The sequence below is a fragment of the Tyto alba genome, unplaced genomic scaffold (genome assembly GCF_018691265.1).
Source record: "Tyto alba isolate M040663 unplaced genomic scaffold, T.alba_DEE_v4.0 Super-Scaffold_42, whole genome shotgun sequence".
NCBI lineage: Eukaryota > Metazoa > Chordata > Aves > Strigiformes > Tytonidae > Tyto > Tyto alba.
The window spans coordinates 14,920,740-14,946,976 of record NW_024881318.1 but is presented as its reverse complement, the minus strand read 5'-3'; the positions used below and the strand labels follow the sequence as shown (position 1 = coordinate 14,946,976).

The 26,237-nt window shown below is 59.6% G+C and overlaps 1 protein-coding gene across 2 annotated transcripts in view; it reads right to left on the bottom strand.

The window, feature by feature from the left end:
• TLN1 (talin 1) overlaps positions 1 to 24,800 on the bottom strand; it is a 35,879-nt gene extending 11,079 nt beyond the window's left edge. Inside the window, exons 1-41 of one of the 2 annotated variants that reach the window (XM_042804664.1) lie at positions 24,459 to 24,800; positions 18,284 to 18,447; positions 15,952 to 16,049; positions 15,588 to 15,717; positions 15,206 to 15,358; positions 14,773 to 14,915; positions 14,256 to 14,383; positions 13,693 to 13,753; positions 13,294 to 13,398; positions 12,805 to 12,960; positions 12,464 to 12,565; positions 12,163 to 12,239; positions 11,801 to 11,981; positions 10,988 to 11,101; positions 10,542 to 10,650; positions 9,851 to 10,059; positions 9,632 to 9,730; positions 9,382 to 9,432; positions 7,437 to 7,604; positions 6,859 to 7,153; positions 6,588 to 6,754; positions 6,109 to 6,237; positions 5,667 to 5,780; positions 5,349 to 5,462; positions 5,054 to 5,188; positions 4,791 to 4,919; positions 4,569 to 4,671; positions 4,283 to 4,491; positions 4,068 to 4,187; positions 3,711 to 3,908; positions 3,238 to 3,377; positions 3,044 to 3,137; positions 2,784 to 2,873; positions 2,485 to 2,607; positions 2,169 to 2,312; positions 1,676 to 1,837; positions 1,444 to 1,584; positions 1,007 to 1,188; positions 555 to 687; positions 331 to 432; positions 31 to 201 (exon numbers count right to left, since the gene is read on the bottom strand). In XM_042804664.1, coding sequence (XP_042660598.1) covers positions 31 to 201; positions 331 to 432; positions 555 to 687; positions 1,007 to 1,188; positions 1,444 to 1,584; positions 1,676 to 1,837; positions 2,169 to 2,312; positions 2,485 to 2,607; positions 2,784 to 2,873; positions 3,044 to 3,137; positions 3,238 to 3,377; positions 3,711 to 3,908; positions 4,068 to 4,187; positions 4,283 to 4,491; positions 4,569 to 4,671; positions 4,791 to 4,919; positions 5,054 to 5,188; positions 5,349 to 5,462; positions 5,667 to 5,780; positions 6,109 to 6,237; positions 6,588 to 6,754; positions 6,859 to 7,153; positions 7,437 to 7,604; positions 9,382 to 9,432; positions 9,632 to 9,730; positions 9,851 to 10,059; positions 10,542 to 10,650; positions 10,988 to 11,101; positions 11,801 to 11,981; positions 12,163 to 12,239; positions 12,464 to 12,565; positions 12,805 to 12,960; positions 13,294 to 13,398; positions 13,693 to 13,753; positions 14,256 to 14,383; positions 14,773 to 14,915; positions 15,206 to 15,358; positions 15,588 to 15,717; positions 15,952 to 16,049; positions 18,284 to 18,413 — 5,409 coding nt within the window. In that variant the 5' untranslated portion in view covers positions 18,414 to 18,447; positions 24,459 to 24,800. The remainder of the gene's footprint in view (positions 1 to 30; positions 202 to 330; positions 433 to 554; positions 688 to 1,006; positions 1,189 to 1,443; positions 1,585 to 1,675; positions 1,838 to 2,168; positions 2,313 to 2,484; positions 2,608 to 2,783; positions 2,874 to 3,043; positions 3,138 to 3,237; positions 3,378 to 3,710; positions 3,909 to 4,067; positions 4,188 to 4,282; positions 4,492 to 4,568; positions 4,672 to 4,790; positions 4,920 to 5,053; positions 5,189 to 5,348; positions 5,463 to 5,666; positions 5,781 to 6,108; positions 6,238 to 6,587; positions 6,755 to 6,858; positions 7,154 to 7,436; positions 7,605 to 9,381; positions 9,433 to 9,631; positions 9,731 to 9,850; positions 10,060 to 10,541; positions 10,651 to 10,987; positions 11,102 to 11,800; positions 11,982 to 12,162; positions 12,240 to 12,463; positions 12,566 to 12,804; positions 12,961 to 13,293; positions 13,399 to 13,692; positions 13,754 to 14,255; positions 14,384 to 14,772; positions 14,916 to 15,205; positions 15,359 to 15,587; positions 15,718 to 15,951; positions 16,050 to 18,283; positions 18,448 to 24,458) is intronic. The other variant, XM_042804665.1, reaches the window with a different exon arrangement.
• Positions 24,801 to 26,237: the final 1,437 nt, after the last annotated feature.

The window sequence follows — 26,237 nt, the reverse complement described above, 5'->3', positions numbered from 1 at the left end:
ACGCCACTGACGTGTGCCCCTCCTGCTCACCTTGGGGTTCCCGCCAGCCTCCTTGGCTGTGTACAGCATCTGCAAGGCAGACTCAGCCAGCGTTTTGGTCTGGTCCAGGAGGTTCATCTGGTGCTGGTGGTTGGGTGTTTTGGAGGCAGCGCCGACAGCCGCCATAATGAGCGGCTCAAAGTACTGAGCCATCTGGGACACCTAAGGAAGAGCAGCATCAGCACCAGCAGCTTCCAGCCCCGGCTGCCTTGTGCCTCTCCTGCTGCCACGAGCTCCTCCACACGCACCAAGTGCCTCGTCAGCAGCTCCCTGTCCCCATCCCCGTGTTACCTTGTGCCCCAGCTGCGAGGCCTCAGCCCGTGCTGCACTGGCCACGGGCTCAATCAGGTTGCTGATCTCCTGGACAGCCGTGATCATCTGGTTGTGCAAAGCCTGTCGCAAAGAGAGGGTGTTGCATGAGGCTGCAGCAGGGCTGGGGTCACCACATGCCACTGGGACCCAGTGGGAAGGACCCCTGCCCCTGTTAAGCTTGCAGCAGCACGTCTCCAACCCACCTCCTGGGAGATATCTTCTCGGGGAGCCAGCTGCTGGCTGATGGCAGCAAGGGAGGCCTGGTCCACCTCCCGCATGCATCTGTTCAGGACCTCGATGGCCTCATCACACTCCCGCTGTCCTGGAGCTTTGTCTCTGTACAACAGACAGATCAGCCCTGCGTTGGCAGGTGCTATGCCATCCCTCTGTCCCTGGCCTCGGCTGGTGCTGGTGAGGGGCAGGACCCCCCCTCTCCTGGGCTTTGGGGCAACCCAGCATCACAGAGCCCAGGCTGGAGGAGCAGCTCATGCACAGGGCAAGAGGGGCAGCATCTTCTGTCCCATCCCTGCCCTCTGCCTGCTGGCAGTGGCCAAGGAGATGATGAGCCAAAACATCCCCGGTGATGTGTCACTCAGAGAAGGGGTACCTGCCAGCAGGGACAGGGCCACGGTCAAGTGGGCAGGACCCTCCTCACCTCATGTTGGTGATCAGCTTCTTGATGGAGTCTGAGACAGTGCGAGAGTGTCCAGCCAGCACCGACCACTGTGGCGGGTCCTTGGGGTTGACGGCCAGAGAGCGGGCGGTCTGGATGAGGCCAGCAGAGCTCTCCAGCATGGTCTTGGCCGAGGATACGATGGGCTCCATGGCTCGGCGCCCCTGCACAGGGAGACAATGGGCTGGTGAGGCAAGGGACTGTGCAGGGGAAGTCGCTCCCTCTCCCGCAACCCTCACCCCGGAGCAGCCCCTCAAAGCCCTGAGCCTTGCTGCCACCATCCCATCACACCCCCAACAAGGCACCAGCCTTGCAGTGGGACTCCATCCCAACTTCAGGAGGAGGCATAGCTCATCCCTACACTACAGCAGTCCCCGTCGTAGCTGGGCCACATCCTCCCTGCCCCTGCGGCACCCTACCTCTGGGCTGATCTGGGCAGGAACGGTGGCAAACTCCGGGTTGGAGGCAAAGGCTGTCAGGTTATCCACAGCCTCGATGAGAGGGGCTGTGGCGGCGCGGCACCGCTCCCGGTTCTCCTCATTGAACTCGCCATCCAGGGCCTGTTGTGGAGAGACCAGAGCCGTTATCCAGCCCCCACCACGCCCCAGATCCCATCATCCTCACCACGGTGCCCCAGCAGGGAGACCGCACCTTGATGGTCTTCACCAGGTTGGCCGTGCTGTTGGCCACCTCCTTGGCCGACTGGACAAACTGGCGCTTGGCCACAGGGTTGGCGGTGCGGGAGGAGGCCAGGCGGCATGTGTTGCACAGGGCTGAGGTGTGCTTCGCTACGATGGTGGCTGCTGACAGCACCTGTGGGGGAAGAGCAGAGTGAGGCAAGATCCACCGTGACTCCCCATCCCTGCGGCTCTTCTTTCACACCAGCCCCACGTGGGGCACCACTGAGCGGAGAGGTCCCTCTTGGGACCCAGAAAAGATTGCCAAGGTCCCCCATGACCCAGCCCCACATCTGCACTGTCACCATTGCACCAAAGCTGTCAGCTGGCTCCCAGTACAGCTGATGGGGTCTGATGAGACACAAGCCATAAACATGGCCAACTTTTGGGATGCAGCTCTTCCAGCTAGCTTCACGCTCCCTTTCATGCAAGAAAATACCCACAGTGGTGTCCCTGCTGACACTCACCTGAGACTGGGTGCAGGCAGGGTCCACTAGGTTCTGGCAGGCCATCTGGATCGCTTGGTTAGCTCTGGCAAACTGAGTGGGGTCTACCAAGCCCTGCTGTCCAGCCTGGCTGTTGGGGTCTGAGACCCCCACAAGGTAGGCAGCCTAGGAGCACGAGAGATGTCATGAGAGGTTATTCACAGGGGAGAGGCTCAGAGCTGCAGAGGAGGCTGGCAACACCATACCATGGGGCCAGGCTTTGAGGGGCAGGGGAGAGATGTGCACGGCAACCGCGGACCAGGGGTAACGCTCAGGGCTGGGACTGAGCGTGTCTCACCTGGGCAGCTGCCTCCGTGAGCCCGCAGAGAGCTTTGGAGGCGGCACTGATGGAGTCGCCGAACTCGGGCAGTTTGCTGTTCTTGGCGTTCTGGGAGATGCCAGCCATGGACTCGCCCAGCACCTGCAGGACACACCATGCACTGGTTAGAGACCATCTCCCGCTCCCACACCACGCTCCCCGGCTCAGAGCTTACCGTGCTTCGTCAACAGGGGAGGAACCACCTTTCCCTTTGCCCTCACACCCTTCCCAAACCTCCCCATCCTCCCCCAGACCTCCACCTCCAGCTCAGAGCTCACCTTGGAATTCTCCATGACACTGTCGAGGCAGTTGAAGTAGGACATATCGTTGACAGTCTGGGTGGGGTTCTCCAACAGCTCCTTCACCGTCTGCAGGCACACAGGCATCACATCCAGTGAAAGGGTCTGCGCCCTCCACTTGCACCTCCTCTTTGCTCCCTCCTGCCCCTCGCAGTGGGGTGCAGCTCCCCCCCTCCCCGCCATCTCAGCACCCAGCCATCTCAGCCCCTCCACTGCCTCCTCACGATGTGGATTCTCACCTCCAGCTCCCGCAGGGCATTGTCACACTCCTTCTGGCCCGGAGCCTGCTGGGTGCACATGGTGATCAGCTGGTTAATGCTGTCGGTCACGGCCCTGCAGGGAACAGGGGAGAAAGACCCCATGGATCAACGCGAGCTCCACCACCTGGACCCACTGCTACAGCAAACAGCCCAGAGGGAGCAGTTCCTCCTACCGTGCCGCTGCTGCCAGCTGATTCTTGAGGTTGGGGGCCGTGGGGTCGGCAGAGAGTGCCTTTGCAGCCAGCAGCAGCTTGCTGGAGGACATGGAGATGCTCTTCAAGTTCGATACCACCTGCGCCTGGTCTTCCTTATTCTGCGAGGAGACAAGAAGAGTCACCTGCACCAGTTCCCAAACTCCATGCCCACCCTGGGTCTTTTCCAGTGTTTTTCAAGTCGAGCCGGTTCCTTTCATCTAACTTGTCCGCAAACAGAAAGGACACAGCAGCAATGCTTGCTGGACAAACCCAAGCCACTTCCTCCTTGATGCAGTGGTTTTGCACAGCTCCAGATCCCATCTCACCTGCTGTGTTGGCCGCAGCCACCCTACACACCGCTGCTCAGCCACCCTGCCTGCAGTCAGTTGCTTTTCTGAGAACCCCAAACCTCTCACTGTACCCAGCATCCCCCAACAGGCGTTTGCTCTCACCGGGGACTGGCTGGCCATTTCCACTCCCGCCTGCAGGAACTCATTGAAGTCTTGCCCAAATTTGCCGGAGGACTTGGCCAGGTCTTGAGGAGTGCCACGCGATGCCTGCACCAGCTCATTGGCAGACTGGTTGAGCCCTGCGGCCGCCTGGTTCAGCTGGCTCTGTGCCTCCTGGAAGCTCTTGGTGCTGGGAGGGAACTGGAGGCAGGGAGAGGGTTTAGGAGAGGCAGCATGGAGGACGGAGGATGAGGGTTTGGCACCTGCTTGGGGATATGCTACAGAGCAACCTGGTGTGGACGGACTTGTTTGCATCCCTACAATGATTCTCCCTTCCCCTCCCACCCCGGCTCAGCTCACCGAATCCGCAAGCAGCTTCTTGCTGGCCTCTCCCACCATGCGGATGGCAGCGTCCACGTCTCGCTGCCCTGGCAGGCAGTTAACGCAGCGGCTCAGGGCCTGCGACACTGCCTTGGCCACCTGCAGAGAAGCAAAGAGCAGTCACCATCCCCTGGCCAGCCTCACGCCCTTCCCACGGGCCGGTGGGCAACACCAAGGCTACCCATTCTCCCCACCTGGGCCAGGCGCTGCTGGCTCTCTGGGTCACCAGGCTTGGCCACCGCTTTCCGCGCCTCCTCGATGAGGTTGTTGGCTTTATCCATGACATCGCTGGCGCACTCCAGCATGGCGCTCTGCGCCTGCGGGTCGGGGGTGCTGGCTGCCACGCCACGGGCAGCCTGGCTGAGCGAGCGCAGGGCCTGGGCCACCTCTCGGGCAGCGATCCCTGGGGGGGGATGGAGAGGTCAGTGGCTGCTGGCATGGCCCCCTCCCCTCTCCCAGCCCTGGCGTGGAGGCTGGTACCTGTGTAGTTCTCGTTGCCCTGGGCCACCTCTCCCAGGAGGTGAGCGATGGCGGAGCTGACTGCTTTCGTGCTGTTCCCCAGGTCCTGGGCACACTTCTCCATCTGTGGAGGGATAAGTGGGGACATGCTGGTGGGCTGTACCTCCAGCCTCCGTCCCCGTGGCTCCCCCACCCCACTGCCCACCCCACATAACCCTGTGCTGCCCTTCCTTGTGCCCTCACCGTCTCTCCTGGCAGAGGCTTTAGCTTGCCATCGCGGGCAGCTGCCTTGGCCTCCTGCAAGTCCCTCTCCAGGCTCTGCACCAGACCCAGCGCGGAGTCTATCTCCAGGGGTCCGCACGCCTCCTGAGCCTGCAATGGGGGCAGAAGGGAAGGTGAGTGAGGCAACTGCTGCGCCCACCATGACCTGCCACCAGGCCATCCCCACTGTTCCCCCTGCTCTGCACAGTCAGGGTCCTGCCGCAGCATGGGACCCGGCCTCTCACCTTCTGGGCGGCCGTGCGGAGCTCAGCCAGAGCTGCAGCCAAGTTCTTGGCACACTGGCTGAGCTGCATCGCGGAGGCTTGGTCTGTGATGGTGGGGACAGTGGCTTTGGCTGCAGCTACCATCTTCCCACCGGGCTGCCGGGCCAAAATAAAAAGCAGTGAGAAGGGGACGAACATGCAGCCTCTCTCTGCTGCCCATGTGCAGCAGGTTTTCCCAGTATCTTAGGAGGGTCAGACATGGCAGGAAAGCTGTGGTGCCAGAGCTGGCATGGGAGGCTCCAGGCAGCACAGGTACCTGCAGGAAGTTCTGGCTGGCAGCAATGAGAGCCAGCTGGGCGCTGGGGCTGTCTGGCTGGGACTGGCTTCCTCGCACGCCCTGCACCAGCATCGGGATCTGCTCTGCCACCACCTGCCAGAGAGGAGGGTCACTGGAGAGGCTCAGCCAGGAGGAGACAGATCTAACCCAGGACCAGTGATAGAAAGATTGGGTCCCGAGGGAGCTGTGTGAGGACCCCAAGGTCCTGCCTGCCCACTGCAGCCGAGCACAGAGCCCCAGTGTGAGGGACGGGGAGAGGGGCCATAGGAGATGCCAGGATCAGCCCTGGGCCCTCACCTTGCAGCTCTGCACCAGCTGCTGCTGTGCAGCAGGGTTCTTGTTGGAGGAGGCGGCGTGCTGCGCAGCAGCGATGGTCTGGGTGGCGGAGGCAGCGGCTTGCTTGGCTGCATGCTGGCAGGGGGAGGAATGGGTTAACACTGATGGCAGGGAGTCTGCCCTGAGCCTCCCTGCCACACACTGGGGCCCAGCTCTCCCCACACTGCTTCTCCTGGGCCTCCAACCTGTGACACCCCCAGCACCCTCCATGCCCAAAACAACACGCTGCACACAGAGGAAGGGAAGGGAGCAGTGGAGAGGTCTCTGAGGGATGCCACATGGACTCTGTACATGAAAAGAACTTTATCCCTCTGTAAAGTGCAGGAGTGTGGGGTCTCCCGGTCAGGTCTCACTCACCGACTGTGCCTCCTTGAATTCTGTGGCCCCTTGCCCCATGTCTCACCTCAAGCTTGTGCACAAGCTTCTTCTTGATGGCGTTCTGGGCTGCAGCATTGGTGGCCATGCGGAGCCCTTCTGCTGCCTCACGCAGCCGCTGCTGCTGCTCCTCACTGTCTGGGTGGGCTGCGGCTCCCTGGAGAAAGGCAGAAAACTCATCGCACCTCACAGGGATCACAGGGTCCCTTGTCCTCCTGAAGCAGCAGCTGTGCTATGGCTTGATGATGGGGAGTCCCCCCCACAAGGCAGCCCAGCTGCTTATGGTGCTGGGGAGATGCCCAACGCCTCTCCAGGAGAGCTCAGCAGCAGAAGAGCCAACAGCTCCTTTGCTATCACCTCCAGGAGGAGCCCCACTCCATCGCACAGGTCCCTGGCTCCACGCAGAGCCTTGCTCTGGAAACTGCTCCCTCCCTCCCCAGCACTGAGCTGACAGCATCGGACAGGGCTGGGGGCCAAAGCCAGCATCCATCTTCCCCCGCCACGGACCTTCGCAGCCTCCACCATCTTGGCGGTGGCATCAGCCAGGATCTTGGCCGCGCTCAGCAGCTTGCGTGAGTTCTCCAGGTCTGTCTCTCCCTCCGCGTCAGCTTTGATGGCATTGACAAGGTCAGACGTGGCCTGGGCCAGAATACGAGCCTGACGCACCATTTCCCCTGGGACAGAGAGGAAGGGTGGCCCATTAGCAAGTCCCACAGGCTCTCCGATACCTCCCCACCCACCACTGTGCTCTGTTCCAGGTGCCATCAGCCACTCTCACCAGCATCGCCCATGGAGCTGAATATGTTCTCGGTGACATTGAGGATAGTGTCGGTGGCCTGGTCGTAGCGCCCGATGGGCTGCCCGCCCAAGGCATGCTGCTTGATGTGCTGCAGCAGGTCGTTCAGGGCCTGGGTGACGGCTGTGGCTGCCACCCCCACCTGCTTCAGGAGCTGGTCATCACTGGTGGCCGCCTTAGAGGCCTCCACACAGCCCTCCGCCGACTTGGCCACCAGCTTGCCGGCCTCGATCAACTGCTCCTGGCAGACCGGGGAGCTGATTGTGGGAGCCACTACCTGGAAAGGGAGGAGAAAGGCTGAGCAGTGAGCACGGTGTGTTCTTTGTAGAAGCTGTGCGGGGACAGCTGTCCTCAACTTCTGCTCCTCTGAAGAGGATATTCAGTGCTTGGGCACAGTGGCAGGGACCCCAGCCCAAGGCAGCCTATGCCTCTGGTGCCAGATCCCTAATGTTCTGCCTGAAGACGTGGGGTCCCGGCACACCGATGACCCCACGACGGAGCTGCCACCAGCAGGGTGATGCTTGCAGCATGCTGAGGCAAGGGTTAACCTTGCTGCTTACCTTGGTGCAGGCCACCAGCTGGGAGGTGGAGAGGGCACACTGGGTGGCAGCAGCGATCACCTGTGTCTGCAGGGCTGAGTCCTCTGTTTTCTGAGCCACGTTCTTGGCTTTGAGCACCAGCGCCGCAGCTGCGCTGGCCACAGCCTTTGCCAGCTGCATGAGCATGTCCTGGGGAGGGGGACGGAGAGGGTCAGCACGGGAGACACGGCAGTGGCGGCACTGGCAGCCGCCTGCAGGGCTCTCGTGAAATATTCAGCAGGGAAATGTGAGCTCTCCGGGGCCTTTCATCCTCTAGGTCCCAGCACTGGCGGCACCAAACACCTGGAGCGGCTGGCAACACCTTGACCCCATCTCTACTGTGTGCTACAGCTGGCGGTGAGGCTGTAACCTGGCCTTGAACCGCAGCCTGCACCACAGCACCTCCAGGAACATTGCCCAGAGCAACTCGGGCAACGCTCAGCATCACCCCAACACCCACGACCTGCTCACTGCCCAATCCCCAGGCAACAACCCGCACCGAATCCCGGGTTGTACCACAGCGACAACCTGCTGCAAGGTACCACCAGCGCTGCCTGGCCTTACAACCCCCTGCAAAGCCAAACAGCAAAAAAGTGACAAACCCCTCCTGCCAAATGGCAGGCAGAACCACAGCGGGGACAGCTGCCAGCCCACAGACTCACCCCACCAGCAAGGGGTGAGCAGGAGATGCTGCCCACACTGGTCACCTGTACTGCAGGCACGCCAGCTATTTTCTAGCTCATTAGTGACAGGCTACATCTCTGCTGTCATTCCTGGGGCTAAAGGAGAGGTTTGACACAGCAACCAGCCTCCTCTCCCCCTGAGGGCAGCAGGAAAGTCATGGGGCTGCCCTGCCAGCACACAACAGGCATCAACCAGCACACCACAAACTGTTTTCCCACAGGGCATCAGACATGAGAGCACACTGCAGCCTTCAGGATTAGCTCCTGCGGCACGCTGCCAGTGAAAACCGGCAGCACCAGCCCTAGAGAGCAAATTCCTGGGGCAAAGACCTTGGTACGCAGGGCAGCACTCTCTGCCTCCTGCACCTGCAATCCTCCTGCCGTGTGCGTGCTCACAGCGAGCGGCCCCACACCCCGTAACAGCTAAGCCTCCGGCCACCAAGCCAGAAGTGTCACAGCATCCCCTCGCCTCCTGCAAGCCAAAACTACACCCACTGCGATCCACCACCTTTCCCGACAGGAGGAGAAAACGGAGAGCGCATGCACCCAGCTCCAGAGTCCCCAGGCTGCTGCATCCGAGCCCAAGAAGGGAAGTAGATACACTCGGGTCTGGCAGCTGCGAGGCAGAGCATCCCGCTGCAAGTGTGCAAATTGTATTCCGGGTCCTAAATCTGTACCTTGAGGCTGCCCTGTCCTAGCACTGCCACCTGGCTGAACATGGCTTCCTGCCCTGGTGCTAGTTTTTCTGCTCCCCTTGGCTATCTGTCCAGACTTTTCTGCTCATGTTGAGGCTGTGCAGCCACCACGGACAGAAACCCCTTCTTTCTGGAGTCTGTTTTGATCTGTACTACAGCTGGATCCTCCTCCCCAGCATGGTGTGCTACCTCCCTTGTGCTGGAAGGAGCAGTTGTGGGAAAGTAAGCCAGCTGGAAGTCAGCTCAGCCAGAACAAACCACCCCATGAGGCTCCAGCCACCCTGGGTCTCTGATGGGGCGGGCAGGCAAGCAGCTCCCACGGGCAGGGAGCAGCAGGCAGGAGCCAAGGCAGCTGCAAGGGAGGACTCCCAGGGCTGCGCTTGCCCAAGTAGTGACCCGAGTGCATGGACTTCCAAGAGCCAACCACCAGAAAAGCAGATTTTTGATAAGAGCCCTTCTCCAGAGAGTTCATCTGACAGTCCCCAGAAGAGCACTCCTCATGTTGGAGAGGGCAGGGACCACCAAGCCATGCCTACAGCCTGCTTTTACCGTCTTTGGGTCTGAGGCAGTCAGGATCCAAGCACGCCGGCTTTCTTGGATCTACATGAGAATCCACAAGATAAGAGGCATTATATCACAGCAGCTCTAGGGACAGATTGGCAATGGCCTGTCCCCTCCCTCAGCAAAGTTACCACTGGCCACTGACCATGCTTTGGCCTGGAGCCCTCCTGCCAGGTCCTGTGCAAAGGTTGACAGTTTTAGGGAGTGGGTTTTGCTGGCTGCTGCTGGATGCACTCACCTGGAACCGGGGATCAGTGTCGCTCTCCCCAATCTGCTGCAGCAGCTCCCCGCTGGTCTGGCCCACGAGGCCAGCAGCCTGCAGGAGATTCTGACGAGGCTGCAAGGAGCAAGGCAAAACCAACACCAGGCTCGTCAGTAAGCCCTAAAACCTCACCTGATGATTATTCCCCTTGCCTTCCACCCTCCCCTTGGCCCCATGGCCTCTCCTGCCCCCCACCTCAGCACTGGCAGGCTGTGCTGTTTTCAGGAGGTCCGAGACGGCGCTCGCCAGGTTCTTGGCTGCCTGTAGAAGCTGCCGCCCATTCCCTCCCTCATCCTCCATCAGCGCAGCCAGTAGCTTCACACCCTTGGACATTTCCGTCAGGTTGGAAGAGATGGTGGTGACAGCACAGCCCACAGCAGTGTAGTCTGTGTCTGCTGGATCCCCTGCATAGGAAGGAGACAAGTCAGGATGGGGTGTGCTTCAAGTGATGCTCCGAGAGCATCCCTGCGCCTGTCACCAAGGTGGTTCTCCTTTCCGGGAGCAGGAGGAGACACCCTCTGGCTCCTCAGCCTGCAAGGCTGTCATATCAGCTCAGTTTGGGCAAGAGAGCCTGGGGAAAGAGAGCTGCACACTGCCATGGCTGGGCCTGGAGCTATGGCAGGGACCGAACAACATGCTCCTGGTCCAGAGGATGGCTGGTCAGCCAAGGACTGGGCTGGGCACAGACAGGGATCGAAAGGCAGGATGAGCTGTGGGGCATGGCTGCAGGCACAGTAGCAGCAGTCAGGGCTGATTTAGTTCTAGCTGGGGCAGGCTGGCTCCTCCAGTCTCTGATGGAGGGCAGGAGCTGCAATCTTAAGCCAGAAAAAAGGGACCAAGCCTTCTCCAGAGATGGGGCATCCCTCTTCTCCAACCCTCAACATACCTGCAGTGAGGTTGACCACGGAAGCTGTGCCAGCAGTAATAGCATCCACTTGGGAGTGGATCTCATGCTTTGACTCATCCATCTTGTTTTTGCGCCAAGCTTTGGATGCCTGAAATGGGGAGAACAGGGTTGGGAGGTGACGGTGGAGGTGGTGGGTAGCTGCACTCATGCTCACATAAAGAGATGCAGAAAATAAGAGACAAGGAAGAGGTAAGGAAGAGCTGTCACCACACAAAACTTCCCAGCCCACCCCTATCAAGTAACATGACCAAGGGGCTCCTCCATTCCTGCCCCCAGAGTGGGATACAACCCCACCTCTTTGCAGACAGCAGATCTTCCCAGGAGCTGCTGACACCTCTCCTGGGAATGTGGCCAGCCAGACACAGCCCAGCCAACAACCTCCAGCATGGTCCCCCCACGGCATTCCACCTTCACCCTGCACTCACAGCATCCTGCCCGAGGGGTGGCAAGGTCTCGAAGTCGTCCAGCGTGGCCTGGGCTGCATGAACCGCCTGCATGCTGGAGTTGATGGTGCCGGTCAGGGCTTGCTGGGCTGAAGTCTGCGACACAGAGACAGATTGAGGTACATTGGAGGCTCAAAATCTAGGCTCAAATATTTGGCTCACGCCATTCCTGCAACATGGTATAATGTGCTGCTGATGATAGCGCTCTAGGTAGGTGCCTCCACAAAGAAGGGTGCACCTAGCAAAAAGGGGGTCTCCTTTCTGCACCTCCCACTGGGAAATACCCCGTCCCACCGTGGGTACAAGTGAGTCTCGCAGCTAATCAGCTCTTGGGGAGTGGGCAGCAGATGCAGTGAGAGCCTGCAAGGCTTTTACAGCAAGCCCCACAGATGGCTGAGTGGGCCCAAAGAAAACAGCCTCCCCCGTGGCCTTTTCCATGGGCTTCTCCAGCAGCAGAGGACACGGGGGGGGCACCAAAGCCAGGCACAGGGCTCTGCTGCAAACCACAGCACTGGTGGGGCTGGCCAGGCACAGCAGCTCGGGGCAGGTCAACCTGAAGGAGAGGCTGTGGCTGCCAGACAGGGAAAGACGTCAGAGTGTAGCTCAAGTCCACAGAGTGAGTGCGGGAGGATGCCAGCTCAGCCAGGCCAGGAAGCACACAAGGCCAGTGGCCCAGAGCCCTTGCTCTTCACAACAAGCCAACGCCTGGCCATGGACCGCAATGGATGGGTCTACTTGAGCCTGATGGTCACCTTGTAGAGTTTGTGCCCTATGGTGGGCATAGGGAGAGCTTACCAGGGGAGGCATGTGCCCTCGGTGCATCTGGCCACTGGTGATTTGCAGTTGAGGCTGTGGCATCGTGCCCACCTGGAAGTTTTCTGGCCCTCCAGCCCCTGTCCGCATGATGGCTGGCAAGGCCACTGAGCCCAGCTCTGCTTTGCCTACACGGTTAAATTGCTGCTGCAAGACGGTCGACCTGAAATGAGGAGAAATATCAGGTCAAAGGACGCCCATGCTCCCGGCACCAGGCTCTGTGGGAGCGCTGCCACTGAAGGACTTGCAGCTCTTCCTTCAGACTCACTGTGCTGAAAGCTTAGCTGGAACCCACTCCCCATTCAAGTTCTGCTTGGCAGCTAACCTGTTCCTGGAGAACTTACTTCTTTGGAGACACAGAGTCTTCCAGCATGGTGGACTCCTCATCCCCCTCCAGTCCAAAGTGGTCTTTGCTCTTTTTCTGCAGAGGGAAAGAGGAAAATGTGTCAGACAGCACATACCTCCCAGCCTTCTCCTCTTCCTGCAGCCCAGCCACTGTACCAAGGCCACAGGGTCCCCCTGCCCCTCCTCCAGTTCCCCCAGCAGCACCGTGTGCCAACGGCTGTCTGGAGGCAGCTGGAAAGGCCACCCTGTCCCTCTCTCCAGAGAGGACCCAGTTATCAGTGCATGTCTGCACAGCCTCACCTTTTTGAGGATGATATCGATATAGCCAGCAATCAGCTGGGCGATCTGCTCCCCCTCCGTTGTCTGCACTGAGTAGTAACCATCCTGGTAATCTCCAAAATCCTGCAATGGCAGGGCACAGGGTAGCACCGGAGCAGGGTACTGGTGGCCATCCTGAGCCCCTCTGGTATGTGCTAAGCGCCCGAGCACCGGCCTCCAAAACAAGAGCCAGGAGAGGCACCAGGAGGGCAAGGCTGTCCCACCATGGGGCAATACCCAAGAGAGGGGTTGGTGTGAGAGCAGCCCCCCTACAGCAGCACCACCGGGGAGGGGGACATGGAGAACCAGGGGCTGTTCCCTACCAAGGTGAAGCTCTTGGGCGAGGCTGCCCAACGCTTGATGTTGGTCAGGCTCCACTCCTGAATCACTTCCTTGGTCTTCTCATCCACGCGCATCACGCACTCCTTGGTGATCCCCAGCAGCCGTGGCACCAGCTTGTTCTTCCCCTTCATCTTCTCCTGCGGGCATGACAGAAGGGTTGTGGGCTGCCCCTGGGACGGATCTGTCCAGGCAGACATCTCTGAGGCCTGCTGTGGCTACCAAACACCCCCAAGGCCACACTTTCTCATGGTGATAACCACGACATGGGACTTGAAAATGAGAAAAAGTGTGAACCAAGGAGTGGGAAGGCAGTGCGTGGGGCAAGACAAGAAGGAAAGGTGGACAGTGGAGATGCAGGGAAACCTGGAGCAACATGGGTTGAGGGGCAGCAGCTGGAGACACAACAGACGGAGGGATGCTGTAGGAAGTTTGGTTGGTGAGAGGTGGCACCAGAGGGACTTCTGCTCTACCTTGACCAAGAAGAAGGAGACCCCATAGGTCTTGAGGGAACGGGCAAGTTTCACGTAGCGAACTTTGGCCTCGATCTCGCTCATGTTGCCACAGTTCTTGTGGGCCTGCAACAGCAAAGACAGAAAACCATGCCAGCTCCACAGTCCTGTGGCTGTGTTGTCATCGCCCTGCCACAGCCTTTCCATATTCTCCTCACCCTACCAGCATCCCCTGTCCCTCCTACAGCACCCCTCTGACCTTTGGGACCCCAGGAGCCGCCTTGTCTCCCCACCTACAGCTTCCTGCTCCTGTTTCTCACCCGCCAACCTGCTATGTGTTGCCTCCAGAGACAAAAGCAGCCTCAACCTTTAGCGAGGAGGAACAAGGAGCCCAGGTCCCAACATCGTCCCTGCACATACCATGAAGATCTTGCGCTCTCCTTTCTGCTTGATGTACTCCTTGGGCAGGAAATCCTTGAGTCTGTCAAGAGACAGCCAAGTCAGCTGTTAGCAGCAGAGCCTGAAGCCAGTAGTTGTCTTTGACTACAAAGAGGCCCAAACCAGAGCCTCAAAAAAAACCCTGCCACGGCACAGGCTGGGAGTTTTTAGAAGCAGGAAGAATGCAGAAGTTGCTGCAGTAATGAAAGCTCCCCCAGGTTTTCACTCCACTGCTGAAAGTGGGGTGGAAGTGCTGAGGATGCAGCCCCTCGTGTGGCATCAGGGGAGGCCATATGGTAGGCTGGAGTCCCCCTTATTAGAGCTGGCTACATGTCCCTGGGGGTGCCAGAGGAAGCAGGATAGGGGGCTGGCACCCCTTGCTGCCAGGGTGGATCTCCACACTTAGGTGCTGTGCTGCAAGGAGGAGAGGGGTCGCACCAGAGGCAACAGCACCCCCGGAGCCCCATGTGCCAGTGCACTGCTGGGCGCTGCCAAGCTGCTTGAGCCACCTTGAGACAAGCTCAGGGGCTCCCCAGGACACTCACTCCAGAAAGCCTGGCTTGTGCTTCTGCTCGTTGTGAGGCCCAAACTGGATCTGGCACTGATAGCCAGCAAACTCGCAGGCTTTGTCAAAGGAGACGGGGTGGGAACCATTCAGGATGTCGTCACGAGCCTGTGTGGAAAGAGAAGACACCACCATGGGCTGGGCAGCCACACAGCCCTGCCACTGCTCCCCTCCACACCAAGCAGGACCTGGTTTCCAGACTTAAAAGAAGCAGCCCTGAAAAAGAGAAGGATCTAGGACCAGGCTGTCCCCCACAGGGACCATCACCAAGCCTGGGAGGGAAACAGCAGCAGGACTTTAGCATGGTTCCCACCAGAGGAGACCCAGGATCCTCTGGGGAGCTCTGAAGTACGCAGAGGGTAGGTCTGTGATTGACAGTCCTGGCTCTTAACCAGGAGATAACTGGGCATTCTGAAGTGTCCCCATGGTAGTCCATGGCCAAAATCCTCAGCTGCCAGGCACAGGGCAGTGAAGCCAGGCACTACAGGGAGCTGTACCTGCACGTAGAGCAGGTTGAGCTGCACAGGATCTCGTGAGTCCACGTTCTGGTCGGAGTAGAAGAACTTGCGCCGCAGCAGCAGTGTTTCGTTGTCATCGATGCCTTGCTCACGCAGAGTCCGGCCGTGGTCCAGCCAATTCACTGCAGACAACACCAGGGCATGAGCAGGGACAGGCACCGAGGCAGGGCCAGTCCCAGCTCCAATACTGCTCAGACAGAGCGAGAAATAGATGTCTGGTGCACCCCAGCTCTTACTCCTCCGCCTTAGGCCTCTGGGCAGGAGATACTCCAGGGAGTGTGGGCACATGTTCCCTCATCACAGCCCTCTCTGCTCCGCTGTATTGGCTCTTCCCCTTGCAGGGGTCCCTGCTCCCCTCCCCGCTGCCCTCAGCACAGGCTGACCCCGTTCCCCAGCCTGCACAGGCACCTACACTCATCATCTGTGTGCAACTTCTGCTTGAGCTTCTCCATCTTCTTCTCATCTCGCAGCAGGGTCTTGTCCTTCTTGAGTGTGCCGGTAACCTCCTCCTTCTTCTCTTCCATAATCTCCCGAACAAGTGAGTACTCATCGTAGTTGGTGATGCCTGGAGGAGAGCAGAGGAACAAGCTTAGCACGACTCTACTGCCAAATAGAGCCTGAAGCAACGTAGGGGTGCAGAGCAGTGTCCCCTCCCCAGTGTCATGCACCCCTCAGACATCCCCGCTGCCAGGCCATTTGCCACAGAGCTGCTGCCACTCCCCCAGTGCCCCCACCAGACACTGCCACCTCTCCCCACCTCCCTTCCTCCCCACTGTGGCTGCCCCTCCTCTCACCGATCCGGGCACAGATTGTCATGAGCATGTCCGTGACGGTTTTGGAGTCATCCACCATCACTGTTTTCACTGTCCCATCCAACATGCGGATCTTCAGGGGCCGCTGCTTCTTCTTGTACTCCATCGTATCCTGTGGGCACAGCAGAGCACAGCTCCCAGCAGTGGCACCAGGGCAGGGTGCCTGCACCCCACCATCACCAACAGCTCCTGTCTCCCCACTGCAATTGTGGGGGGGGATGTGAGGTGCTGCAGGGCACGATGCAAGGCAGCAGGGCAGGCACCCACACCACCTCCACACTGCAGGCACATCCAACTGCAGGGCCAAGGCAGGTACCAGCTGGTAGGACGTGGGATGGATGCTTACCCCATTGCGAAGCATGTAGTAGTCCAGAGCTTTCCCAGCCTCCAGCCAGATCCCTTTCTTTGGGTCTTCATCCGAGAGGAACAGCCCAAAATCATTGGCTGAAAAACAGGTAAAGTCTCTGTCAGGGTAATCCTGAGCTGGACAGGGCCACCAAGATGCCAGACTACACCCAGGGACGTGCATTAGTGCAGCCCAGTGCAAGAGGCACAGCAGCACTGTGAACGCTGGAGCCTAAACCTAACAAGTGGGCAACAAAGCTGGCAAGCAAGCTTCAAGGTACACAGTTTTACCACAGTTATCTATGGAAAAAGTAATCTGAAGCATGCCTACGCAATGCTGAACTTGGAACTGACAGTCACAACAAAGGAAGAGCTTGGAGCTGTGCTTGACAGCTCTCTGAAATCTTCAGTGCAACATGTAGCAGTGGTGAAAACAAGGTAATAAAATGCTGGGAATCACCAGAAAGGGTGCTAGGAACTGGTCTATAAAACCTAGGCACATATGAGCACTCTGTGGTGGTGTGGTCTGCACCTCACCAGGATATAGCAGAGCTTGAAAAAATACACAGAGAGGAAATATAATTGACAGAGTCTTTGTATGATTAAAGGAGCTGGGACTCCTCCGACTGTGGAGGAGGAGGCTGGAGGATGAGACCAAGCTTACAAGTCCTCAGAGCTGATGAGGAAGTGCTGTTCACCAAATCCTGCTCCTCTAGGGCTGGGGTACCTGGTGAAAGTGCTGCTGCTGGACCCCAGGCAGTGGCACCCCATCTCGGAACCCCAGGGATAGCCCTGTTTTCCTGCTGCAAGAGGCCAGGACCATGCCTGGCTTTGCCCTGGGAAAGGTCCTTCTCCACCTCTGTAAGAACCCCACGCCGCAGGCTGTCTTGGCTAGCTGTGCTTATAATGCGTCATCTCGTTGGCAGCTCTCCGCAGGGAGGGACAAATTCCTGAGCCGCCCCGCTCCTGCCTGGCTAACACTGCTGTTAGGATCCTACTAAACAGGGAGCAGAAAAATCATGGAGGCTTGCCATTTTATTTTTAAATAATAATGAAAAAAAAAAAAAAAAAGCTATTTTCAAAGCAAATTCCAAGAGTGTAACTCTAAAGCACTGAACACTGAGCAGCTTGTCCCAGATCCATAGCTTGGGTGGGGAGAGGCGCTTCCTGAGACAGCGCAAGAGCTGAGCTGGAAGCCTACACTGAAACTCTCCCAGCCCAAAGGTGACAAAAAAAAACAGAGTAGCTCAAAAAGGGACCCCTGAGTGCCACTGGGTAAGGAGAGCAAAATGAAAAAAAAGCTGCAAGGAACTGATAGGAAAAGAAAAGCTATGAGCAACTGAAAAGGAACTTGGGAATAAGCAGTTCTCTTCAAGGCTTCCCCCTTGACTCTTTTTATAAGCAGGCTGGCTCACGCCCAGAAGCAGGAAATGCGAGGCTCCTTCGAACACTGCTACAGCCCCACATCCACACACGCATCCAGTCCCTCTCCGAAACCGAAAGCCGTGATCCACTGGACAGCTGGCCAGCCGGGCACGGCGCAAGAAGGCATTTCCTTTCATCCCCGAGGAATTTGCTGCTCCCAGATGTCACCACGCTCCCCCTCCTCTTCCCACGACTCCTGACCTCCTGTTTGCTGCCTCTTCTCCGCGGCGCAGCCGCTTTCGGGGGCAGCAGGGACCCAGGAGACCCTCCAAGATGATGGCCCAGAGCTCCAGCCCCCCCCATCCACGACAGGGACAGGCCACATCTGCGTAGGCGTGAGTCACATCATGAGCTTGTGAGCCATAAGCTTAATTTTGAGCCTGGCCACAGCAGGAAAATATTAGAGCTGAGAAGGTTTAGTAAGGTAATGGACCACCAGCACGGGTCTGGCAGAGGGCTGCTGGCGGGAGACAGATCCAACAGGGGACTACATATCCCCCAAGAAAGGAAGAATTAAATTATATGGTTTACTACTGTTCACTACAAGCCCTGCAACTGCTTAAACCCACCTAGTCCTGGCTAGTGGTAATGCATGCAAGCAAGAGAGAGGAGCAGATACAGGAAGAGCAGCAGGCTCAAATTGCACAGCAAGTATTTCCCTTCTAAATGTGGTTTCCTACCTTCCAAACCCCAGAATTTCTTCTGGGGTGTTGAGGAGGGAGCCCAAGGAGCTCAGCCCCTTGCCTCAACTGGGCAGGAGGACTTGGACCTTGTTCCCCCCAGCTCCTGAACTGCTCTGGGGAAGCCCAGACAGGTATGGGGACTAAAGAGGAAAGGGAGACCGGTGAAAAGCCAAGAGGTAAGCCGGGGTGGCCCCGGTGCAGCAGCCAGCCCCACAACAGACTTACGTTGTCCCATCTGGGCCTCGGGCACCCGCTCGCGGATCATCCGGCAGGCATCGTACACCATGGTGGAGGGCTCGAACTGCATCGTCTTCACAACATTGCCAATGCTGATCTTCAGCGAGAGGGCAACCATGGTGGCGGCTGGGCTGTCCCCACTCCTGCGTCACCTGCCGATGGAGAAAGATGGGTTAGCTCTGCCTGCTGGCCCCTCCGGTGTGCAGGGTCCTTCCTCCTCCTCCCCTCCAGCAGCACCTCTCCTCTCCAAAAGCCAGAATCCAGGCAAGAAAGAACTGCACCCTGTGCTGGCGAGGCTGAGAGAGGGTCCCACTTTCCAGCCCGGTGCTGATCCTGGGGTCTCCAGGCAGCACTGGGGACCCTTGTCTCCTCGTCCCAGGGTCCCAAAGACGATTCTACTCGCCTGTGGGGAGTGACAGCAGCTGGCACCCAGCGCAGATGCTGCCAGCAAGGAGGAAGTGAGTGCGCGGCAGCATGCGAGATAAACTGGGAGAGTGCGACGGAAGGGATTATAATTAAACCTGCCGTGACAGAAGCCACAAGAGGAAAACCAAGCCTTGACCCGGAACTGGCAGGGCCCTGCCCCGGCTATCAGGGCCCCCCATATTGCCAGTGGATGGTGCTGAGCTGGCAGCCTGAGCACAAAGCGATCCAGAGAGATGGAAAAGTCCAGCGCTGCTTAGAGAGGCAAGATAAGGGCAGCAGGCACCAAACTTGCCCATTAAAAATAATTACCCGAGGAAAGCACCACTCATACCAAGAGAGTGCTGAGAGATCGGAGTCCACTGCACTGTGCTGATACTGCACAAACCCGGGGCCAGGGTACCTGTGCACAGCATGAAGGGCCAGCCACTGCAAGCCTCACTGCAAGGGCACATGAGAGCTGCACCATGCTATCTGAAACAGGCCCCAGCCCGGGTCCAGCTTGAAGGATCAGCTTCAAGCCTGAAGGATTGTGCAGATCACCTTCAGAGCAAGCGCCTCTCAACAGTGCTCTAAAACACCAGGTTTAATAACACCTAATTAGAGCTGTAATGTTCTTTCAGCAAAGTAAAATTAGAAAGAAATGACAGGAGTAAAAGGAGGTTGCAGATAAGCCACCTACTTGCCTGACGCAGCTTGTAGGACTTGTAGGAGCCCTTTCCTTTGGGTTTACCCACTGTGCAGCAGCTTTCAGTGCTTTCCCAGGTTGACACACACCTCTGGGTCCCTGTGTTCACCCTGCCCCACTTCTCCCTGCCCTTCTCAGCATTCCCAGCCCCTGGCCAGTCCCAAACAGATGCTCTCCAGCAGCAATTGGCTGTTTCCTCTCCCTAAGAGCCTGCTCATGGGGAAGGAGTCCCCCACTCTGCGCTGACCCAGGCCGCCTTGTCCTTAGATCCCAGCTGGTGAGAGGACAGAAGAGCACTGGCGGGATGCACCACATCTGCTTGTTCACTTTTAGATTGATTTCCTCCTACCAGGCCTCCTATTATGGCTGTCAGGGAAAGGTTACCAATCACATGCACCCTCAGCCTGGCCGAGGAAGGTTCTGGGGAAAGACTTGCTGGCAGCCTCCCTCGCACCACAGCAGCACACAGCGAGCCTGTGCATTGCTGACCGGTGCTGCCAACTCCCGTCCCGTGTGGAAGGGGGCACACCAGTGTGGGTTGCTCCCAACCGTGGACCTGAGTGGGTTAGGGGCAGGATCTGCAATGGATAAAAAGCTCCTGCATCCAATTTTGGCCAGGATCAAGTCAGAGGGCAGGCGTCCTGCTCCCGCAGAGGCATAAAGCCATGCTGGTGGTGCAGGGTGGGAGGCAGGGACAGAGGAGCGTGCCGCCTCCGCCAGCACATGGAGCGGCTCCAGCTCCGCATTCCTGAGCCGTTCAGCAATGTTTCTGCGGAGGCCCGTGGCCCTCACTGGCTCTGCCGACGAGAAATTAAATGCACTTCAGCTCTGGAGCAAGGGAGCCCGGTGGCAGCGAGAAGGAGGTGGCAGAGGTGCCCGCCTGTGCCATCGCCGCCTCTCCGGGAGCAGCAGCAAAGGTGCGGAGCCAAAGGGACGAGAACACCCTGCTGTAGAAAGGGCTTTTCAAAAATTTCATACACAGGGCAGGCTGCTGCGGTCACCAAGCCATCTTCTCTATATCTAAAAATACCCTCAAGTTGAGCATAAAGCTGCTTTCAGTCCCTCTGCAGGAAAAGGAGAACATGCCACTGCCAGGACAAGGTCAGAGACCATGGAGGAAGGGGAGGGGAGGACACCGGATGGCAGAGAGGAACCAAGAGGAGCCAGCCAATGCCCGGCCATTTCTGCAGCCTCCTCTTGCCCTCTCAAAGCCACCCAAAATCAGGCACTGCAGAGGAGGCACCCCTTAGCACACTCTTCATGGGGACTACCACACTTCCCAAGAACCCAAAGGAGGATGACTGCTTAAGCCTTCCCACTTCTGAGCTCTTGCAAAAATGCCAGAGCTCGACCGGGAAAGTGCTCACGACATCAAGGAAGCCTTGAGAAGAAAGGAAGATAGTTCATTTTGATTGCCATATTCTAGGGAAACAGTTCAGGCTCCAGCAGCTGAACTTTGCCAACTTCAATGTCTAAAGCAGAAATGGTCTCTGCTGCAGAACAATTACACCTCCCCAAACCCTAGAGAGATATGTCATCAAACACAGCAATTAATCACATGGGGCTTGCAAATCTGCTGCCTCCTGTGAGAGCTTGGCCCCTGCGGACCTCTCCCCTCCAGGTACTCCATATGGAGGGAAGAGCTGGACTAAACACAACAGATAAGACAGTGTGGGAGCCCAGTGCTGCAAACCAGAAAAAATAAAGGAAAAGAACAGCCAAATTCAAGCTGTCCTTCTGGAAAGGAAAAAACCCAAACAAATCAAGTCTTAATGAACACACACCAAATTTCTGTGCTGGCTCACCTTCAGAGCAAGCAAACCCCGTTCTCAATCAGTTCTCAGTATGCGAAGGAAGATAAGGTATCAGAGCAGCAAGCCAGCCAGCAGCCAAATTAAAGCACTTCTGCATTTTGTAACAAGCTGTGTGTAACCCTTTGAGCCACCAGCATGCTCCTGAGCTGATCCTAAAATGGGGGTGGGGTGGTGGTTCTTGATGGATTCCTGCCCTCCGCCCCCCTGCCCCGGGGACCCATCCCCGCTGCCTCTATCTCACTCTGAGCTAGGTGAGCAAAACCATGGTGGTGGTGGTCTCTGGGCTCCAGTTAAAGGCAGGGGCAGTGCAGGCAGGGCTGGCTGCAAGCAGGCAGGGCCGCCTCAGCCCGAGGAACCACTGTGTCATTGCCGGGACCACTGAGAGCAAATTTTCTGTCACGTGATATAACTGCTATATTTGTATCGGCTGAGTTTAGCACTGCAAGAAGGGTTACAGAGGAAGGCTTATACCTTATTTAAGAAAAAACAACAACAACAAAAAAAAAAGCAAAAAAAAACCCCAAAATTCAATAGCAGCCTGATGACACACTCACAGTAAGCTTCCAGAACAAGCTGCAAAACTTCAAATGCAACAATTTTTCCATTTTTTACATCTTCTTTCTCAGGGAGACTCCGGATGAGGTTTGGGTTTGTTGTTTTTTTTTGTTTTGTTTCTTTACAGAAATGCCAAATTTCACATGGGAAAGGCCTCACTCTGGACCAGCCTGGACTGGAAGCTGTCTACAGAAGGCTTTATCAGCTGCAAACTGCCCCACTGCCAAGGTTTTTACGCAGGCATAGGGCAACCAGCCTGGCCAGTGCAGCTACCAGTACAGCCAGGCAGATACCAGGCCACCGTGACACGGGCCAGTGTGTTTTGCTGGCACAACAGCATGACAAACCCGGTCAAAAATGCATCTGGTAAAAAGCCAGAGCAGGCTCTGGCTGGGTTCTCCAGTATGGGACCAGTATACACAGCCACAGCAAGCACCGAGCGCTGGGCACAGGTGCCTCAGCCCCACACCGATGGGAAGGCTGAGCCAGTGGCCCCGACTGGTGACAGTGCTGCACGCTGCAGAGCGCATTCAGCCCAGTTCCTCTTTCCCAGCCGCACGACCACGTCGGATGGGAAGATGGTTTCTTCCAGCCAAGGCAGAGCTCGCTCCACAGCAGCGCAAGCAGCCAGCGAGCCCAGCCCAGTCCCCTCCCACGGCACCCCTGTTAGCCACAGCTGGGGTGGGAGCATCCTCTTGCCCCCACAGGGAGGGCAGCCCTGCTTGGTGCAGGAAAGCAGGCAGGGGATGGGCAGCAAGGACACGGCTTGCCTGCAAGCTCACCCACGCCGGGGTGAAGCAGCTCTGGCCATTAACTGCCGGCACTTCCCACACATCCCCAGGCCTGTCTACTTCTGCCGGGCATCCCCTGCCCCCCAGAGGGAGGGGGTACGAACAGCAGCACCCCGAGACTGCCCACCACCAAGGCGAGGGAAAGCAAGCACAGGACAGTGCACTTGGCCGGCACTACTGTTCGCAGCCTCTTCTGTGACTTTAGCAACCTGGCCTTCCAAATACAGCACCTCAAAAGCAGCGCTTGGGCAGTGGCAGGCACTCCCACAGCCTCCAGAGACCACCAGTCACCCCCGATCTGGATACCTGCGCTTGTCAGGGAAAGCGACTTGCCAGCCGTGATGCCACTGGCCAGGCAGAAAGGGGAAAGTGAGAGGTGAACACAGTCAGGTTTCGGGGGGCGTTTCTCCACCCATCAGCCTGCAAAGTTCAGCTCCAAAAAGGAGGGCACCTTGAAGGTCCCTGTTCCCTCTTTGCGCTCCCCTTCCCCAAATCTGCTGGGACGTGCCACTTTGGGATGCTCTAAGCTCCCATCGCTGCCAGTTCGGCAAGCGAGCTGCACGCTGGGCCGGTGCTGACCATGCACAATTGCCTGATCATTTAGCACTTGGAGGGGGTGAGTTTACCCCCTGGGTTTGCAGGGAGGTTTTTGAACCCCTTACCAGGCAATCCGTGGGCTACAGCAAAGAGAGATCCCAAAACTATGTCCCCTCCCCTTCTCAGCAGCGAGGCGCAGGGAGAGAGGAGAAGGGAGTAAACAATTATTGCTACCAAATATGGGTCTAACAGCCAGCGATGAAGCCACGCCAGAAGCATGTAGACATCCTGCCGGCAGATTCAAAGGGCTGGGGAGCTCGAAGGGGCACGGGCAGAATCTGGCAGGGAGCTGGGCTGGGCAGGGAGCACACAGAGGATGGGGAAGGGATCCCCTTGCCCAGTTAGCTGCTCCAGCCTGGAGCTTTTCCAGGCTTTTTTTTCACCCCCGACGACGGTCAGTCCTGCCCTGCAAGCATCCACCCCGTGTCTCCCACCCCGGGGAGAGCCACGAACAGCTTTGTCTGTCCCGGGGTGATCGGCAAGAGCTGCCGGGGTGACTCCTCAGCCCCCCGGGCTGCGGCACGGCCGTGGGGACCGTGTCCCTCCGGCGTCTCCACCCAAAACCGCGCCACGGGGCCGGAGACTCACTTCCCACTCGCTTCCCCCCCCCCCGCCCCGTACAGGCGGGGGTGGGCAGGAAGGGGAAAAGCTTCGCCGAACATGCCCCAGTCGGCGACGAAGCTCCCCCACCCCGGTCAGAGGGCCGGTGGCCGCAGCCCAGCCCCTCCCGCCCGGTCCCCGGGGACCCCCCCCCCCCCCCGAGGCGGGGATGCTGGCCGAGGCCTAGCGAGCGTAGGCTTCGGGCCGAGGACTTGCAGCACGGGCAGCTCTTTTGGGGCAGGGTAACAACAAGGCCGGGATTAACGGGGCCGGGACCGGCCGCGCCTGCCCGTGCTGTCCCGGGACCTCCGGTGTGGGCGCCGGGGCTGGGGAACCGACAGCGCCCTAAAAACTAGGCCAAGGCGTGACCGACCCCGGAAGCCCCTGGGTCACCACAACCCCACGGAGATAGCCCGGTGGGAACAGCGAGGTCTCGGTAACCGGGATGCTGCTGCTCCACCTCCCCCTCAACGACCCCGGTGGGCGGGGGGGGGGGGTGTCCTCCCCCCGGGACATCCGTTTCCGGTAGCCCCCCGGAAACCAAGGCGCTGCTGGTCACCGGGATCCAAGCCCCCTCCCCCCCCCCCCCACGCCCCCCACCCCCTTCCCCTCCCCCACCCCCCCCTTCCCCTCCCCCGCCCCACTCTACCCCACCCCCGTTACCGGGACCCCCTGTGCCGCGCCGATCCCCATACCTGTGAGAGAGCGGGAGCAGCGCGGCGGCCCCGCCGAGGCTGTGCGGAGCTGGGCGGCACCGCCCGCTTCCCGCCCAGCCGCCCTGGGCCGCGCATGCGCGGAACGGCGCGGAACGGCGCGGAAAGGCGCGGAACGGCGCGGAACGGAACGGCTCGGCTCGGGACCCCGGGGCCGCCCTCCGCACGGAGCGACGCGTCGATCGGTATCTGCGCCACCCGGCCATCCCTCCCCGGTCTTAGCCCCCCCGACTCCTAGGCCCCAGTCACCCCACCTTCTCTTCCCCTACCCGGGCGTTCCTGGCCACCCTCCCCCGCGCTTACCCACGGTCACCCCCCCCGCGCTCCTCGGGCCCGCGGTTCCCGGCCGCTCCGCGTTCATCCCTGGCCACCCTCCCCCGCGCTTACCCACGGTCACCCCCCCCCCCCTCGTCGGGCCCGCAGTTCCCGGCCTCTCCGCGTTCATCCCTGGCCACTCCCCCCCGCGCTCAGCAGGCCCGCAGTCCCCGGCCGCTCCGCGAGTATCCATTGACATCCTCTCATTCCTCTTCGGGCCCCAAGTCCCCAGTCACTCCGCGGGCATCTTTGGCCACCCCCCTTCTTCCCCCCCCACCCCGCGGGCCCGCAGTCTCCGGTCACTCCGCGGGCATCCGTGGCAATCCCCTCCACACCCCCCCCCCCCCCGGCATCCGTGGCCATCACAGGCCCCGGCCGCTCCGCCGGTATCCGCCCCTCTTTCCCTCCCGGACCCGAAATCATCGGTCACTCCGCGGGCATCCCCGGCCATCTTCCTTCTCCATCCCGGGCCCGCAGGCTCCGGTCGCTCCACGGGCATCCGTGGCCATCCCCCCCTCCTTCACCCCCCGGGCATCCCCGGCCACCCCTCCTTTTCCCCTCCCTGGTCCCGCAGGCTCCGGGGTCATCCCCCTCCTTCACCCCCCGGGCATCCCTGCTGAACCCTCTTCTCCCCCCATCGTCTCGCAGGCTCCGGTCACTCCGTGGTCATCCCCCCTCCTTCACCCCCCGGGCATCCCTGGCCGCCTCCCCATCTCCCCCCCCCCCCCACCCCGGTCCCCCAGGCTCCAGTCACTCCACAGACATCCGTGGCCATCCCACTCCTTCAGCCCCGGCCATCCCTGGCCACTCCCCCTTCTCCCACCATGGTCTCGCAGGCCCCGGTCACTCCGTGGTCATCCCCCCTCCTTCACCCCCCGGGCATCCCTGGCCGCCTCCCCCTTCTCCACCCCCCGCCCCGGTGTCCAAGCTCCAGTTACTCCACGAGCATCCGTGGCCATCCCCCTCCTTCACCCCCCGGGCATCCCCGGCCGCCCCGCCTTCTCCCCCCACCCCAGGCTCCGGTTACTCGCCGGGCATCCCCGGCCACCCCCGCTTCTCCTCCTCCGGTCCCGCAGGCTCCGGTCACCCCATGGCCATCTCCCCTCCTTCACCCCCCGGCCATCCCGGCCACCCCCCCTTCTCCCCCTCTCCCCGGTCCCGCGGGCTCCGGTCACTCCGTGGGCATCCCGGGTCACCCCTCTTCACCCCCCCCCCCCCCCGGTCCCTCAGGCACCGGCCGCTTCGCGGACATCCCTGGCCACCCCCCTCTTTCCCCACCCGTCAGTCCGCGGGCATCCGCGGCCACCCCCTCTGCCCCCTCCGGTCCCAAAGTCCCCGGCCGCTCCGCACACACATCATCCCCCCTCCCCGTCCCGCAGGCCCCGGTCGCTCCGCGGCCATTACCCCGCCCCTTCCCCGCCCTTCCCGGTCCCTCAGGCCCCGGCC